This window comes from Coregonus clupeaformis, chromosome 27 (assembly GCF_020615455.1).
Source record: "Coregonus clupeaformis isolate EN_2021a chromosome 27, ASM2061545v1, whole genome shotgun sequence".
Taxonomy (NCBI): Eukaryota; Metazoa; Chordata; class Actinopteri; order Salmoniformes; family Salmonidae; genus Coregonus; species Coregonus clupeaformis.
Window position 1 is genome coordinate 39350962 of NC_059218.1, and position 16953 is coordinate 39367914.

The window sequence follows — 16953 nt, forward strand, 5'->3', positions numbered from 1 at the left end:
GCAGCATCTCAAGACATCAGTCAGGAAGTTAAAGCTTGGTCGCAAATGGATCTTCCAAATGGACAATGACCCCAAGCATACTTCCAAAGTTGTGGCAAAATGGCTTAAGGACAACAAAGTCAAGTTATTGGAGTGGCCATCACAAAGCCCTGACCTCAATCCTATAGAAAATCTGTGGGCAGAACTGAAAAAGCGTGTGCGAGCAAGGAGGCCTACAAACCTGACTCGGTTACACCAGCTCTGTCAGGAGGAATGGGTCAAAATTCACCCAACTTATTGTGGGAAGCTTGTGGAAGGCTACCTGAAACGTTTGACCCAAGTTAAACAATTTAAAGGCAATGCTACCAAATACTAATTGAGTGTATGTAAACTTCTGACCCACTGGGAATGTGATGAAAGAAATACAAGCTGAAATAAATCATTCTCTCTACTATTATTCTGACATTTCACATTCTTAAAATAAAGTGGTGATCCTAACTGACCTAAGAAAGGGAATTTCTACTAGGATTAAATGTCAGGAATTCTGAAAAACTGAGTTTAAATATACAGTGGGGAAAAAAGTATTTAGTCAGCCACCAATTGTGCAAGTTCTCCCACTTAAAAAGATGCGAGAGGCCTGTAATTTTCATCATAGGTACACGTCAACTATGACAGACAAATTGAGAAAATAATTTACAGAAAATCACATTGTATGATTTTTAATGAATTTATTTGCAAATTATGGTGGAAAATAAGTATTTGGTCACCTACAAACAAGCAAGATTTCTGGCTCTCACAGACCTGTAACTTCTTCTTTAAGAGGCTCCTCTGTCCTCCACTCGTTACCTGTATTAATGGCACCTGTTTGAACTTGTTTTCAGTATAAAAGACACCTGTCCACAACCTCAAACAGTCACACTCCAAACTCCACTATGGCCAAGACCAAAGAGCTGTCAAAGGACACCAGAAACAAAATTGTAGACCTGCACCAGGCTGGGAAGACTGAATCTGCAATAGGTAAGCAGCTTGGTTTGAAGAAATCAACTGTCGGAGCAATTATTAGGAAATGGAAGACATACAAGACCACTGATAATATCCCTCGATCTGGGGCTCCACGCAAGATCTCACCCCGTGGGTTCAAAATGATCACAAGAACGGTGAGCAAAAATCCCAGAACCACACGGGGGGACCTAGTGAATGACCTGCAGAGAGCTGGGACCAAAGTAACAAAGCCTACCATCAGTAATACACTACGCCACCAGGGACTCAAATCCTGCAGTGCCAGACGTGTCCCCCTGCTTAAGCCAGTACATGTCCAGGCCCGTCTGAAGTTTGCTAGAGTGCATTTGGATGATCCAGAAGAGGATTGGGAGAATGTCATATGGTCAGATGAAACCAAAATTGAACTTTTTGGTAAAAACTCAACTCGTCGTGTTTGGAGGACAAAGAATGCTGAGTTGCATCCAAAGAACACCATACCTACTGTGAAGCATGGGGGTGGAAACATCATACTTTGGGAATGTTTTTCTGCAAAGGGACCAGGACGACTGATCCGTGTAAAGGAAAGAATGAATGGGGCCATGTATCGTGAGAATTTGAGTGAAAACCTCCTTCCATCAGCAAGGGCATTGAAGATGAAACGTGGCTGGGTCTTTCAGCATGACAATGATCCCAAACACACCGCCCGGGCAACGAAGGAGTGGCTTCGTAAGAATCATTTCAAGGTCCTGGAGTGGCCTAGCCAGTCTCCAGATCTCAACCCCATATAAAATCTTTGGAGGGAGTTGAAAGTTTGTGTTGCCCAGTGACAGCCCCAAAACATCACTGCTCTAGAGAAGATCTGCATGGAGGAATGGGCCAAAATATCAGCAACAGTGTGTGAAAACCTTGTGAAGACTTACAGAAAACGTTTGACCTGTGTCATTGCCAACAAAGGGTATATAACAAAGTATTGAGAAACTTTTGTTATTGACCAAATACTTATTTTCCACCATAATTTGCAAATTAATTAATTAAAAATCAAAAAGGGTCAACTCAGATAGTCCGTGTAGCCATTTTGTTAGCTATTTAGTTAGCTATTTAGCAGTCTTATGGCATGGGGATAGAAGCTGTTCAGGAGCCTGTTGGTGTCAGACTTGATGCACCGGTACTGCTTGCCGTGCGGAAGCAGAGAGAACAGTCTATGACTTGGGTGGCTGGAGTCTTTAACGCTTTTCCATGCCTTCTTCTGACACTGCCTGGTATACAGGTCCTGAATGGCTGGGGTTTGGGGTGAAAGAAGTGAAAAATTCTTCCTTAGTTGTTAATTTTCTCGAAATCTAAAGGCACAACCTGGATTCGAACCGATGTCTTAAATAGTAGTAGTTGAACATGTTACTACTCGTGAAAGTGACAAACTTTTCATTTTAGTCAAAAACTACTTTATGTCGAAGGAGCGCCTTTGATGACCGTTAGACCCGATGACGTGTTTCTACACATGAGCTTAGCTAGCCAACTTCACCATGACATCGCCTACAAGTGTGATCGGGGATTTCTATTGGAGAAGCCGTTTTAGCCTATCTTCAGACAGTACTGTCTCTGGTGCTATCATGGAGGCCTGGTTCATTAATAGCAGCTGTGACCCAGTCTGAAAGGCCATGATATTTGAAAGGCATGTCTGGTGAATGTCAGGAGCCAGTGTACACAACACTTGTAGCCTGACACAAACCAAGCACCCCCACAGCTTTAAAGGGAAGGGCAATATTTGTTTCGGTGACCTTTCCGCATTAGGATGGTGTAATCATTACTGCGTCTTGTCCCTGCAGCGAGTTTACTTACTGTAGATGCTGTTTCATACTGAAAACGAATAGAAGAACTGAAACTCTTAGAATATATGTTAACATGAGCCAAACCTTCCATATTTCCAACAACTCAACACCACTTGAAATTTACATAGACCATCTGCATCCAAAACATTTCTCTCGTTGTCATATGCATATGTTGGCGTACAGTATGTATTTACATAAAAAGGTGAACAGTGAATTTGGATGAGCTAGGAAATGCAGGTTCGTAGGGTCATGGGTCGTAATAGGGTCATGGGAAATGACCCCTTGGCAGCTTGTGCGTAGTTACTGTCTGTTTGAGATTTTCTCTGAGATTTTTCAACATCTCGTCCGGAATTGCTGTATAATAAATGTGTAGTGGGCAGTCATATTTGACATACATTACATATGATATTATAAATACCTCACATGTGACTCGTAATGAGACTAAGCAATTAGCCTATTACATTTTTTATCTGACTCTATAAAGATAATTAAAATATACAAGCAAGCATTACGCAATGAGTTGACATTGACTAGCAAGAATTGGTCTGAGAATTGTCTATATCAAAGGCAGATATTTAATTAACATTGTACAATGAATGGATTCACATACAAGGCATAAAGCATCCTCAGTTTTCTCCTATCACAATCATTAAACTGTAACTGTTTTAAAATCACCATTGGCCTCATGGTTAAATCCCTGAGTGGTTTCCTTCCTCTCCGGCAACTGAGTTAGGAAGGACGCCTGTATCTTTGTAATGACAGGGCGTATTGATACGGCAGGTAGCCTGGTGGGTAGGAGCGTTGGGCCAGTAACCGAAAGGTTGCTGGATTGAATCCCTGAGCTGACAAGGTAAAAATCGGTCGTTCTGCCCCAGAGCAAGGCAGTTAACCCACTTTTCCCGGGCGCCGATGACGTGGATGTCGATTAAGGCAGCCCCCCGCACCTCTCTGATTCAGAGGGGTTGGGTTAAATGTGGAAGACACATTTCAGTTGAATGCATTCAGTTGTACAACTGACTAGGTATCCCCCTTTCCAAAGTGTAATTAATAAGTTCACCATGCTCAAATGGCTATTCAATGTCATTTTTTTTTTTTTTTTTACCCATCTAACAATGGGTGCCATTCTTCGCAAGGCATTGAAAAACCTACCTGGTCTTTGTGGTTGAATCTGTGTTTGAAATTCACTGCTCGACTGAGGGACCTTACAGGTAATTGTATGCGTGTGGTACAGAGATGAGGTAGTCATTCAAAAATCATGTTAAACACTATTATTGCACACGGAGTGAGTCCATGCAACTTACCATGTGACTTGTTAAATTCATTTTTACTCCTGAACTTATTTAGGCTTTTAATAACAAATGGGTTGAATACACATTGACTCAAGACATTTCAGCTTTACATTTGTAATTAATTTGTAAAACATTTGAAAAACATAATTCCACTTCGAAATTATGGAGTATTAATCTAAATGTCATCAATTAAAAATTCAGGCTATAACACAATATTTTTGGTAAAAAGTCAAGGGGTGTGAATACTTTCTGAAGGAGCTGTTTATGATGTCAGGGATCTGCTACCTCAGAGCAACTGAATAACTAGAAAACCAGCATAACAGCCCCACCCTCTCTCTCTCTCTCTGTGTGTGTGTGTGTGTGTGTGTGTGTGTGTAGAGAGAGAGCGAGAAACATAGACAGACAGACGTCTTTTGACTTTTTGTGTATATAATCCTCTGTCATTTTGGTACATGTATTTGTTGCCTTGTGTGGCTTCTTTATGTATTTTAAATTGTCAAATAAAATATAATTTCCATTACAACATGTAAGTGCTTTGTTATTTCATCTGACAAAGTACCCTTAATAATACTTTACTGCAATCACACCACCAACAGCACTGCTTTGGCAGTGAAAGTGCATGTACTTTAGAAGGGAAGGTACTTTTGGGGCACGGTCTGTAAAGAGGAAATGTGACCGCACTAAAATGCTCAGCAAAAAGGAAACTGAGAGCAAAAGGCATCTGAAGGGATATATAACTGTCACTTAGTTAGACAAACTGCTTTGAAGGAGTAATGGAATGGAGGGGTTCAGACAGCTTTCGTAGTCTTGTGATGGAATCTTCAGTAATAACATTAACAGTTAGCTAGATAGTTAACGAGGTCTTAACATGACCAAATACAGTCCTTCTGTGAAGTTCTCTTGATATTTGCAATCCACTTGATGACGGACAATTTTTCAAGTTTACACATCTTATGATATTACTGCTGTGTTCAATTCAAGAGGGTAAGACCTTTTTTAATTAATATAACATAGTTTGGTAGACTGGTTGTGGTGTCAAGTGCTGCAAATAATGTCGTAATGACTCATGTACTGTATCTAATAGGTAATCAAATTATAAGTTCAGTCAATGTTTTTAAACTCAATTTGCAAGTGCAAAACTGTAATTGTGTTTGAGATAACTTTTGACATTTATTTGATATCTGGGAAAACAGCCACTAACACACTTAATCTCTGTCTGATGGGTAATCCTTTGGCTGGGATTATCTTTTCCTTTCTTCATTTATAATCAGATAGAAAATGTATGTGGAAGGGTGAATTAGTATTGCCATGTTGCAGGTTCTTGTGTCACAAAAATATTACATTTGTATTAACATCAGTAAGCAAACAGTTGAATACCGAATTGCTGAAGGCCTACTCTCAATGGTGTTTTTTTGTTTTCATAACTGTACCAATGTTCTTGTTTTAAGGTGGGGCAGGAAGCATGCTTAAACTAAACGCTTCATAAAAGAGGAAGATACTTTCTTGGCTTGTTGACTGGAGCAGGGTAGCTGCCTGTCTGAGGACTAACCGACTCATCAGAGGGCTCTGCTGGAAGGTTGCCCAACAGAATAGAGAACACGGCCATTCTTCTAAATCCCACACCTCATCACATTCTCACTGTGTGTGTGTGAACGGAGGAGAGAACAGAGAGGGCCGTTGGAGAGAGAACCATTGGAGGAGGATGAAGTCCATCAAATTGGATCATTCGGCGACAGTCGATGAGCTTACTGATGCCTGCATCAAAGCATTTGGTCAGGATTCATCTCCCTTTGACTCTCTTCTGGTGTAGACAGTTGCAGACAGTACATGCTTAGATAATGTTTTGATTGTTGTTTGGTTTGTACAACTGCAGTAGTTCCTATGTTTAAATGATTTACACAATATGTGGCAGCTTGCCTTGTACAGTGAAGCTCATCCATGTATCTCTGTCTCTCCTTTCCTGGTAGATGATGAAGGCAGGCTAAATGATGAGTCTCTGGTCCGGATGTTTCTCATGATGCATCCCTGGTACCTCTCCTCTGCTGACCTGGCCAAGAAACTCTCCAACAAGTATCCTGACACACTAATGTTCCAAGATGCTAGCAGAGGTTTATTTTTGCCATATTAGCAATGGGCCAAAGGATTACTAGACCAGGGGGTTCAAATCCTTTTGGTGGAAAAGTCATTTTGTTCCTTAACCACACAACAGGTCGCTGGAGGAAAACTGTCTGCCTGAACTCAGGTCACAAATCTGCCATCTTATCAAGTGAGTGAATATAGCATAGAACATCATGGAGCCACAGAGGAAGAACTGCTATAGGTCTTAGTCGTGAGATAGATTCTGTGCATGTCTGTCAACATTAACACACACATATATATATATATATATATATGATTTCCCTGTAAGCAATGGGCATACTATTTCTGTGTAAGCATATGATCTCCATGTAGAAATAGGATTTCCATACTCTCTGGTCTGAGCACTAACTTCTCCCGTCCTGCTTTTCTATCCCTGTAACCCCATCTCTCCGTAAGGTACTGGATCAGCGAGTTCCCAGCAGAGTTTGACCTGAACCCAGAGCTGGCAGAGCAGATCAGAGGGCTGAAGGAGCAGCTGGCCCTGCAGGGAGAGGAGCACCAGAGCACACTCATCAACGTTGACAGTGTGTAAGTGCCCCCTGTCTTCAGCCAGGCAATCTTACAAGAATAGTAGCAGCCAATCAGCCGGGCAGGCATAGTCTCCTCACAGTGACACAGTGACAGCTTAGCATTCAATTTTAATGATACAGTAGAAGGATTTTCAGAGTGCGTGAGTGCATCTACATTCGGCCACTCTCGCAGTACTTCTACTGATAGCTGACACTCCTTCCTTATTCTCTCTAGGCCGTCATATGAGTGGAGAAGGCAGGTGAGCCAACCAGCTCGGTCTGATTTCAAGAAGAGGAAGACGTCTCTCCTCTTTGATCACCTGGACGCATCTGAACTAGCAGAGCACCTCACCTACATGGAGTATAAATCATTCTGTAGGATACTGGTGAGTGGGTGGCCAGCAGGTGGCTCTGTTCGCCAGCTTCTTTCTAGGTCTCACTCAGGTGACTTTGCTTTTGGCTGAAATATGCCGTATTCATTGTATTTGTGGTTTAAGTAAGATAGACTGTGTGTTTGTGTGCACTTTTTACCGTATGTATGTGCATATTGGACACTGTTTTTAAAACGGTCCCTTGCCCTCCAGTTCCAGGACTACCACAGCTTTGTGATGCATGGCTGCACGGTGGATAACCCCATCCTGGAGCGCTTCATCACCCTCTTCAACAGCGTGTCTCAGTGGATCCAGCTGATGGTGCTCAGCAAGCCCACCGCCCCCCAGAGGGCTGCAGTCATGTCCCACTTTATTAGGGTCGCACAGGTCAGTCAATCAACTCCCAGTCCCATGTCAATGAATCAACTCCCAGGTCAGTGAAAGTCAACTTCCAGGTCAGAAAGGGTCAACTACCAGGTCAGAAAAAGTAAATTACCAGGTCACAAAGGGTCAACTCCCAGGTCAGAAAGAGTCAACTCCCAGGTCAGAAAGAGTCAACTGCCCAACCTGGTCTCAGAGCACCAGTCAAAAGTTTGGACACACCTACTCATTCAAGGTTTTTCTGTATTTTTACATGTTTTAATAATAATAATAAGCCATTTAGCAGACGCTTTTATCCAAAGCGACTTACAGTCATGCGTGCATACATTTTTGTGTAGTCCCGGGGATCGAACCCACTACCTTGGCGTTACAAGCGCCGTGCTCTACCAGCTGAGCTACAGAGGACCACATTTTACATTGTAGAATGATAGTGAAGACATCAAAGCTATGAAATAACACATATGGAATCATGTTGAAACCAAAAAAGTGTTAAACAAATCAAAATATATTTTATATTTGAGATTCTTCAAATAGCCACCCTTTGCCTTGATGACAGCTTTGCACACTCTTGGCATTCTCTCAACCAGCTTCATGAGGTAGTCACCTGGAATGCAGGTAGCTTAGTAGCTTAGAGAGAGAGAGAGGTAGCTTAGTGGTTAAGAGCGTTGTGCCAGTAACCGAACGGTCGCTTGTTCTAATCCCCGAGCCGACTAGGTGAAAAATCTGTCGATGTGCCCTTGAGCAAGGCACTTAACCCTAATTGCTCATGTAAGTCGCTCTGGATAAGAGCGTCTGCTAAATGATTAAAATGTAAAAATGATTTCAATTAACAGGTGTGCCTTCTTAAAAGTTCATTTGTGGAATTTCTTTCCTTCTTAATGCGTTTGAGCCAATCAGTTGTGTTGTGACAAGGTAGGGGGGGCATACGGAAGATAGCCCTATTTGGTAAAAGACCAAGTCCATATTATGCCAATAACAGCTCAAATAAGCAAAGAGAAACGACAGTCCATCATTACTTTAAGACATGAAGGTCAATCAATACGGAACATTTCAAGAACTTTTTAAGTTTCTTCAAGTGCAGTCGCAAAAACCAGCGCTATGATGAAACTGGCTCTCATGAGGACCACCACAGGAATGGAAGACCCAGAGTTACCTCTGCTACAGAGGATAAGTTCATTAGAGTTACCAGCCTCAGAAAATGCAGCCCAAATAAATGCTTCACAGAGTTCAAGTCACAGACATATCTCAACATCAACTGTTCAGAGGGGACCCTAAAGGACACCAATAAGAAGAAGAGACCTGCTTGGGCCAAGAAACACGAGCAATGGACATTAGACCAGTGGATATTTGTCCTTTGGTCTGGAGTCCAAATTGGAGATTTTTGGTTCCAACCGCCGTGTCTTTGTGAGACGCGGTGTGGGTGAACGAATGATCTCCGCATGTGTAGTTCCCACCGTGAAGCATGGAGGAGGAGGTGTTATGGTGTGGGGGTGATTTGCTGGTGACACTGTCTGTGATTTATTTAGAATTCAAGGCACACTTAACCAGCATGGCTACCACAGCATTCTGCAGCGATACGCCATCCCATCTGGTTTGGGCTTAGTGGGACTATCATTTGTTTTTCAACAGGACAATGACCCAACACACCTCCAGGCTGTGTAAGGGCTATTTGACCAAGAAGGAGCGTGATTGAGTGCTGCATCAGATGACCTGGCCTCCACAATTCCCCGACCTCAACCCAATTGAGAATGTTTGGGATGAGTCGGACGGCAGAGTAAAGGAAAAGCAGCCAACAAGTGCTCAGCATATGTGGGAACTCCTTCAAGACTGTTGGAAAAGCATTCCAGGTGAAGCTGGTTGAGAGAATGCCAATAGTGTGCAAAGCTGTCATCAAGGCAAAGGGTGGCTTCTTTGAAGAATCTCAAATATAAAATATATTTTGATTTGTTTAACACTTTTTTGGTTGCTACATGATTCCATAAGTGTTATTTCATAGTTTTGATGTCTTCACTATTATTCTACAATGTAGAAAATAGTAAAAATAAAGAAAAACCCTTGAATGAGTAGGTGTGTCCAAACTTTTGACTGGTACTGTATATCCAAGACACTTCATTTAGTATGATGTTACATTTTGTATGGTATGTATTAATTTGTGGATGTCCATCATCCATTTCGATTGATATGTTACAAATTACAAAATTGTACAATATTTTACGAATTGCAATTCATACAATATATTTCGAATTTGCTAAACGTACAATATTGTAGAGGCAGCAGCCTATTAGAGGATCTAGAGGTGTGGCTTGTTGGAGGCGTGGCCTTACGGTAGCTCTGTTGGGACAACCGTGGGTGAAAGTGTCATGCCAGTTTATTTATTATGTTGTACTCTGTATTAAATTCAAGGCTCATACACTGCCAGTTCTGCAGTGTTAATGGGCGTGACATAAGTGCAAGTGATAGAAAAGAGCCCACAGGAGTTCTAATGTTGACTGTCACCATTTTGTTAGAAAATATAAGGATATGTTATGTTGGTTGTGTCTAATGATAGCTAGGTGGCTAATGCTAACATTAGCAGGCTAGCGTTAGCTAGGTTAAGGTTAAAGGATTAGGGAAAGGTTAGCTAAAAGGCTTAAGTTTAGGGTTAAGGTTAGGGGAAGGGTTAGCTAACATCCTAAGTAGCTAAAAAGTAGTAAGTAGTTGAAAAGTTGTTTATTAGCTAAAATGCTGAAGTTGTCCGTGATGAGATTTCAACATGCAACCTTTGGGTTGCTAGAGGTTCGCGTAATATTGTTTTTGCTTTAAGTAACGTTCTGTCTTATGTAACCATATTAAACATATCATCCTAATTTGAGTGTCCCGGATTTACCTTTACCATGTTACGTCTAGCCTATGAGATCAGGCTGAACTCACAGGTCAGAAAGAGTCAGCTACCAGGTCAGAAAGAGTCAACTCCCAGATCAGTGTGAATCATCCTTCAGATAAAGAGAAGTCCGTTAGGTTAGTTCTTGAGTACCACTGCTTCTCAGTGAATGGCTTCCAAACTCCCTCTAGAAGTTGGTCTGTCTTGTGTTCCATGCTGTGTTTTGTTGGCTATGTTAGGGCTAAGATGGGTTATATTTTTGTATCTGGTCTCTGTAGAGGTTGTTACAGCTGCAGAACTTCAACACTCTGATGGCAGTAGTGGGGGGTCTCAGTAACAGCTCCATCTCACGCCTCAAAGACACACAGTCACACATCAGCAACGATGTGAGCAAGGTGAACAGTTTTTTTCATCATTATTTTAGTTAAGAAGAGTGAAAACATTTGCTTACCAATTACAACTAAACATTTGCATTTTGAATGTAGGTCTACGTCAAAATGTGACCTATTATTTCCATTTCCACTGTGTTCTGCTCTAGCTATGTGATGTCCAACATTGTGTGATGTCCTTATTGCCTCAGGCGTTCAACAACCTGGTGGAGCTTGTGACGTCCTGTGGGAACTATAGCCAGTACCGCCAGCGCTTCTCAGAGAGCACAGGCTTCCGTTTCCCCATCCTGGGCGTGCACCTCAAGGACCTGATCGCTGTGCACGTGGCCCTGCCCGACTGGAGCGACCAGGAAAAGACGCAGGTCAACCTGGCCAAGACCCAGCAGCTGTATGCCATCCTCCAGGAGCTTGCGCTGATCCAGACCACGCCACCCAGCGTCGACGCCAACAGGGACCTGCTCAACCTGCTCATGGTCTGGCCCTGTTGACTGATACTGTAAGACTTGGTAGATTTGTTTTACCTGTTGGCATTTGATTGAACAGTTTGTGTTTGGGTCCTGTCAGGTGTCTCTGGACCAGTACCACTCAGAGGAAGAGATCTATCAGCTGTCCCTGCAGAGGGAACCCCGCACTGCCAGGCCATTGGTGAGTGTGTGTCAGGGACACAGGGACACGGACACAGACACAGAGCTTCAATTGTGTGTAATCTAGAGGAAAGATTCATTCTTGTCACATATCTGTTTTGGTTTGCCAGTCTACCACGAGCCCACCTCTGATAGAGGAGTGGGCATCTTCAGTGAAGCCCAAAGCTGACCCCGCCATCATCAGCAAACACATACAGAAGATGGTAGAGGTAGGCTGTTCAACATATTTGAAATATTACATGTAATTATAAAAGATGACACTGAGAACTTACATTTGGTCATTTTTCGCAGTCGGTGTTTAAGAATTTCGACACTGATAGAGACGGTTACGTCTCTCAAGATGAATTTGAGATCATTAGGACCAACTTCCCATACCTCTGCAAGTTTGACGACCTGGATAAGAATCAGTGAGTATCACAAGTCATAACTATTGATTGCCAACATTTCAACTATCTTTAGATCCACAAGTCACACAGAGCATCTTGTTATTACTGTAATATCAACCTTTGACCCCTCACCGTCTCAGGGACGGCAGAGTCAGTCAGGAGGAGATGATCGACTACTTCACCAAGGCTAACTCTTTACTGAACAGCAAGATGGGGTACATCCACACGTTTTCAGAGAAGAGCTGCATGAAGCCTATGCTTTGCCATCACTGTAAAGGCATTGTAAGTAGAATGGTGCCTATGCTTCAACTATGTACAACTCCCTGTAAAAGCAAACATTTTAATATTTTTTTAAATCATAAGTAAATTAATATGAAACAATTAGGTATAAATCAATTATTATGAGGACCTGTATATAAAAAATTATGTTAAGGTACCCATATTATAGGAAGCACATATTGTGACCAGAATAGTGGAAATTGTGGAATAAGATATTTAGAGGACACCATTTTGGATGTGGAAAGACATTGCCTAACAAAACAAAAGAACACTGACTTCCTGATCTCACATTTCCTGATGGCTTCCATCCCAACACATCAGTTCTGTTTCCTTTTTTTAAGTGTTTCTTTCTGTCTCTCACTCACGTTTAGTCTGTTATCATTCTGAGGACACATCACTTAATTTCCTTTCATACTGTAGCCTATGGTGCCCCACTTCAGGTCTGTTCTGTATCATTTTGAACCAATCAAGCTGTCAGCAGTTGACTCTTGTTGACTCCTGAGAAAGCTGAAATGGCAGTTACAAACAAGACTTAATTAACTGCTCATTGTTGACGACAAAGGCTTTGAAATTGATGCATGTGAAATTTAGATAAAAAGATTATTGTCACGCCCTGGCTCTGGGGACACTGTTATGTTGAGCCAGGGTGTGTAATTCTATGTTTGTATTTCTATGTTGGCCTGAGTGACTCCCAATCAGAGGCAACGAGTGTCAGCTGGTTGTCTCTGATTGGGAGACATATTTAACTGTCTGTCTTTCACTTTGTGTTTGTGGTTTCTTGTTCCGTGTTGGTTGGTTTATGTAACCAGGGACGTCACGTTTCGTTTTTGTTGTTTTGATCGTGTGATCATCTTGATAGAATAAAATGTTCGCATTCAACGCTGCGCCTTGGTCCTCCTCTCTGGTAGACGATCGTGACAGAAGAAACCACCAAGATGTGACCAAGCAGCGTGTCCAGGAGCCATCGCCAGGGAGATCCCTAACAGATCTCCTTCGCCTCCTCGACTGGGTCAAGCCGAGTGAGGAAGAGAAGGGCTTGACATTATGGCAGAAGGGCGAAAGGCTGGCGAGGGACATGGAGACCTGGTCCACGGGTAGGGGAGACGCCCAGAAATTTTTTAGGGGGGGGCTAACGCCGTGGACGACGGGCCAGCAGGAGACCGCGGCAGAGCGGCCCAGCGGATTGGCAGAGGAGGCCGCCAGGTTACGGGGGCCACTGGTCGAAGAGGGGGTGGAAGATGTAGAGGCACGGCGAGAGGTACTGGCGTGTGTTGCCAGTCCGGTCCGGCCTGTTCCTGATCCCCACGTAGGGCCAGTGGTGTGTGTTCCCAGTACGGTCCGGCCTGTTCCTGCCACTCGCACCAAGTCTACGGTGCGCATCGCCAGCTCGGCCCGGCCCATTCCTGCTCCCCGGCACCAAGTCGGTGGGGCGCTCGTCAGCCCGGTCCGGCCCGCTCCTGCTCCCCGCACCAAGTCAGTGGTGCGCGTCGCCAGCCCAGTCCGGCCCATTCCTGCTCCCCGCACCAAGTCTGTGGTGCGCGTCGCCAGCCCATTCCTGCTCCCCGCACCAAGTCTGTGGTGCGTTTCGTCAGCCCGGCTCGGCCCGTTCCTGCTCCCCGCACCAAGTCTACGGTGCGTGTCGCCAGCTCGGCCCGGCCTGCTCCCCGCACCAAGTCTGTGGTGCGCGTCGCCAGCCCAGTCCGGCCCATTCCTGCTCCCCGCACCAAGTCTGTGGTGCGTTTCGTCAGCCCGGCTCGGCCCGTTCCTGCTCCCCGCACCAAGTCTACGGTGCGTGTCGCCAGCTCCGGCCCGGCCTGCTCCCGCACCAAGTCAGTGGTGCGTTTCGTCAGCCCTGTCCGGCCCGCTCCTGCTCCCCACACCAAGCCAGTGGTGTGCGTCGTCAGTCCAGCACGGCCCGTGCCTGTTCCCCACACCAAGCCAGTGGTGTGCGTCGGTCGGTCCGGCACGGCCCGTGCCTGTTCCACTGGTGCCTGGTCCGGCACCGGTCAGATGCGTTACGCCGGAGCTAGAGCAATCCGCTCCATCAGTGTGCAGTCCAGCTCCGGCCAGCGGGGCCAGACCGGACCAGGGGTACTTTGGGGGGTTGGAGAGGGAGTGGGGATCAGGTCCGGAGCCGGATCCGCCGCCAAGGCGGAGTGCCCACCCGGTCCCTCCCCTGCGGTATTTAGTTGGCGCGGTCGGAGTCCGCGCCTTTAGGGGGGGGGTACTGTCACGCCCTGGCTCTGGGGACACTGTTATGTTGAGCCAGGGTGTGTAATTCTATGTTTGTATTTCTATGTTGGCCTGAGTGACTCCCAATCAGAGGCAACGAGTGTCAGCTGGTTGTCTCTGATTGGGAGCCATATTTAACTGTCTGTCTTTCACTTTGTGTTTGTGGTTTCTTGTTCCGTGTTGGTTGGTTTATGTAACCAGGGACGTCACGTTTCGTTGTTGTTGTTTTGATCGTGTGATCATCTTGATAGAATAAAATGTTCGCATTCAACGCTGCGCCTTGGTCCTCCTCTCTGGTAGACGATCGTGACAATTATTCAGCAATCAGTTTAGTTTCCAAAGTCACCATTAACCTGTCTTTTTTTCTAATGCTAAATGTGATATGTAACAGATGTGTTATATTTTTCAGATGTGGGGAATTTACAAACAAAGATACAAGTGTAAAGGTACACAAATAAAATGATCTCTGTCAGAATTCTGCACCTCCCGCACCCCACGGACAATGTGTAATGTTGACCGACATTATATTGTTTATTTGCTTATAATAGCTTACATTTATATTTCAGGATTCAGTTATTTACCAGATACTCTTGCTCATTGAGACAGACACTGATTAGTGTACACAATAAGAAGTTAAGCAGCATGCACTGAACCTCAAGCAAAACCTTTCCAAAACCTTTTCAAAACCTTTCCATAACCTTTCCAAGACCATTCCAAGACCATTCCAAGTCACATTCTGTAGTTAAACACAAAGCCATATGACATTGCCTATAAAAAGCCAAGGCTAGCTATCTAACAATACAATAGCAATGCCAGTACCAATACTGTCTGTTTTCGGATGTAACAGATTTAACCCCAAACTACCACTCTTTGTTCTAGCCTGTGGGGTGAGCTGCCACAAAGATTGTCGCAGCCGCCTTGCTGTGGAGTGCCGCAAACGAACACAGAGCACCTGTCACGAATACCATTCACCCCAACACTCCCGTTCCTTCAGTGTGCCTGCTATAGCTCAGCCACTACACGCTATGCAACACACAGGTAAAAGCACACCACCCGATTCACCTCTCTTTTCTTTTATGTTCAAATCTTTACCTACTCCCGAGTGGCGCAGTGGTCTAAGGCACTGCATCGCAGTGCTAGCTGTGCCACTAGAGATCCTGGTTTGAGTCCAGGCTCTGTCGCAGCCAGCCGCGACCGGGAGACCCATGGGCGGCGCACAATTGGTCCAGCGTCGTCCAAGGTAGGGGAGGGTTTGGCCGGCAGGGATGTGGGTTTGTTTCCCACGGGGGGCCAGTATGAAAAAAAGATAAAAGATAAAAATTAAACTAACAAATTTAAAAAAGAAAATCTTTACCTGGATGTCTCAAACTTAGTCTTGAAGCACAAGGACTGGTACAGTACTTTTTACAGTTTAGTGCAATTAGGTATGGTATATTTTGCCAAAACCGGTCCACGAGTGATTTTATCGGGCCCCGCAAAGATTTTAGGATTTTCGTTTTTTTGGTCAGAAAATACTAAAATCACCAGGAATTAGGCTGAAATGTTGTTTAATTTAGGAAATCTGTTCAACAAGTATTCCCACAAATAAAAAAAGAAACATATGTGATCATATTTCAATGTCATCAAGGTATGAAATTATTGTTATTTACAAATACAACTCTTTTTGTGTTTAGTTGTGGTCAATTTGCAGTGTACAAATTATTATAATTACATTCTGTTCAGTGGCTGAATCGAGCTATCTACCCGTAGACCTCTTGGTATAATTCAGACCACCTGGTGGCTTTCCATGAACAGATACATAGTTACCTAGTTACACATATGTTTTTTTATTCAGTGCAAATGCTTTTGAGCTCTGCTGTTCTCCAATATGGCTGATGAGGTGCCCTTAACACAGAGATACTTTGTTCTCTCTCCCCAGTCATTACAGAGGAAGCTCCTGACTCCCTGGGGGATGAAGTGTTTGATGTCCACCTTTGAGGAGGTAAGAGGCCTAGGAGAATACAGGGTCTAGGTGTTGGAGTAATCCTAGTGCAAGAAATGGTCCTGGTCAAAATTTGACCATTTATGCTCTATATGCAGGTGTTTTGAAGTGGTCTCTAAGCATATCATATCTGAGCACATCCCGTTTAGACTGCATTTCAATATTTTTCTTGAATTAATTTTGTTGTCCACTTACTTGTTCATTTTTATATCAGAATGAAGACCAACGTTGAGGACAAAAACAACAAAGACTGGCCATGTTGCCGACAGCAATGGCACTCAGAAGATCTCAGTGTGATAGAAACGTAATTGCTCCTGTTTGAAGATACAACGCATGTTAGGAACATTCCAATTTTCCAGTTTAAGGGCATTTCGCATCTGAGGAAGGATTGTATACATTTTCTGATTGATTCATCCTTCATTCTCTCAGCCTTTTCAAACATCATATTATTTGCTCAGCGCTTTCACAGTAGGTAAACCTATAGTAGATGCATATCTCTGTGTGTGTTTGTATGTGGTTCATGAACGCAGAAGATTGCTTCTCCACTAGATGAGGCTGTTTGTGTGTCGCAACTCTGGATATTGTAGACTACCACTGCCTTTTTACATTCGCTGTTTTTGGTGTTGCCCTGTTTGTGTGGTCTAGTTGAGTAAAGACATGTGGGAGTGGATTGTTAGTGACAAGATAAATTGAGGTTCTCTCCTCAA

The 16953-nt window shown here is 43.9% G+C and overlaps 1 protein-coding gene across 1 annotated transcript; it reads left to right on the forward strand.

The window, feature by feature from the left end:
* The first annotated feature begins 4626 nt into the window (after positions 1–4626).
* Positions 4627–16953, forward strand: rasgrp2 (RAS guanyl releasing protein 2 (calcium and DAG-regulated)). Its single transcript, XM_041851549.2, has 17 exons — positions 4627–5059; positions 5524–5847; positions 6043–6145; positions 6285–6341; positions 6611–6742; positions 6959–7109; positions 7308–7481; positions 10614–10730; positions 10916–11197; positions 11289–11369; positions 11479–11577; positions 11660–11775; positions 11895–12036; positions 14675–14711; positions 15145–15303; positions 16184–16246; positions 16461–16953. The coding sequence occupies exons 2-16, from the start codon at positions 5778–5780 to the stop codon at positions 16240–16242; spliced, it is 1779 nt and encodes a 592-aa protein (XP_041707483.1). The 5' UTR covers positions 4627–5059; positions 5524–5777; the 3' UTR covers positions 16243–16246; positions 16461–16953.

Excerpts from the sequence above, each read along its gene's own strand:
- rasgrp2 (XM_041851549.2), top strand. The coding sequence starts at position 5,778 with ATGAAGTCCATCAAATTGGATCATTCGGCGACAGTCGATGAGCTTACT. Across the intron at positions 7,482-10,613 it reads ACTTTATTAGGGTCGCACAG|AGGTTGTTACAGCTGCAGAA; the intron begins GTCAGTCAATCA and ends TGGTCTCTGTAG. Across the intron at positions 11,370-11,478 it reads CCCGCACTGCCAGGCCATTG|TCTACCACGAGCCCACCTCT; the intron begins GTGAGTGTGTGT and ends TTGGTTTGCCAG.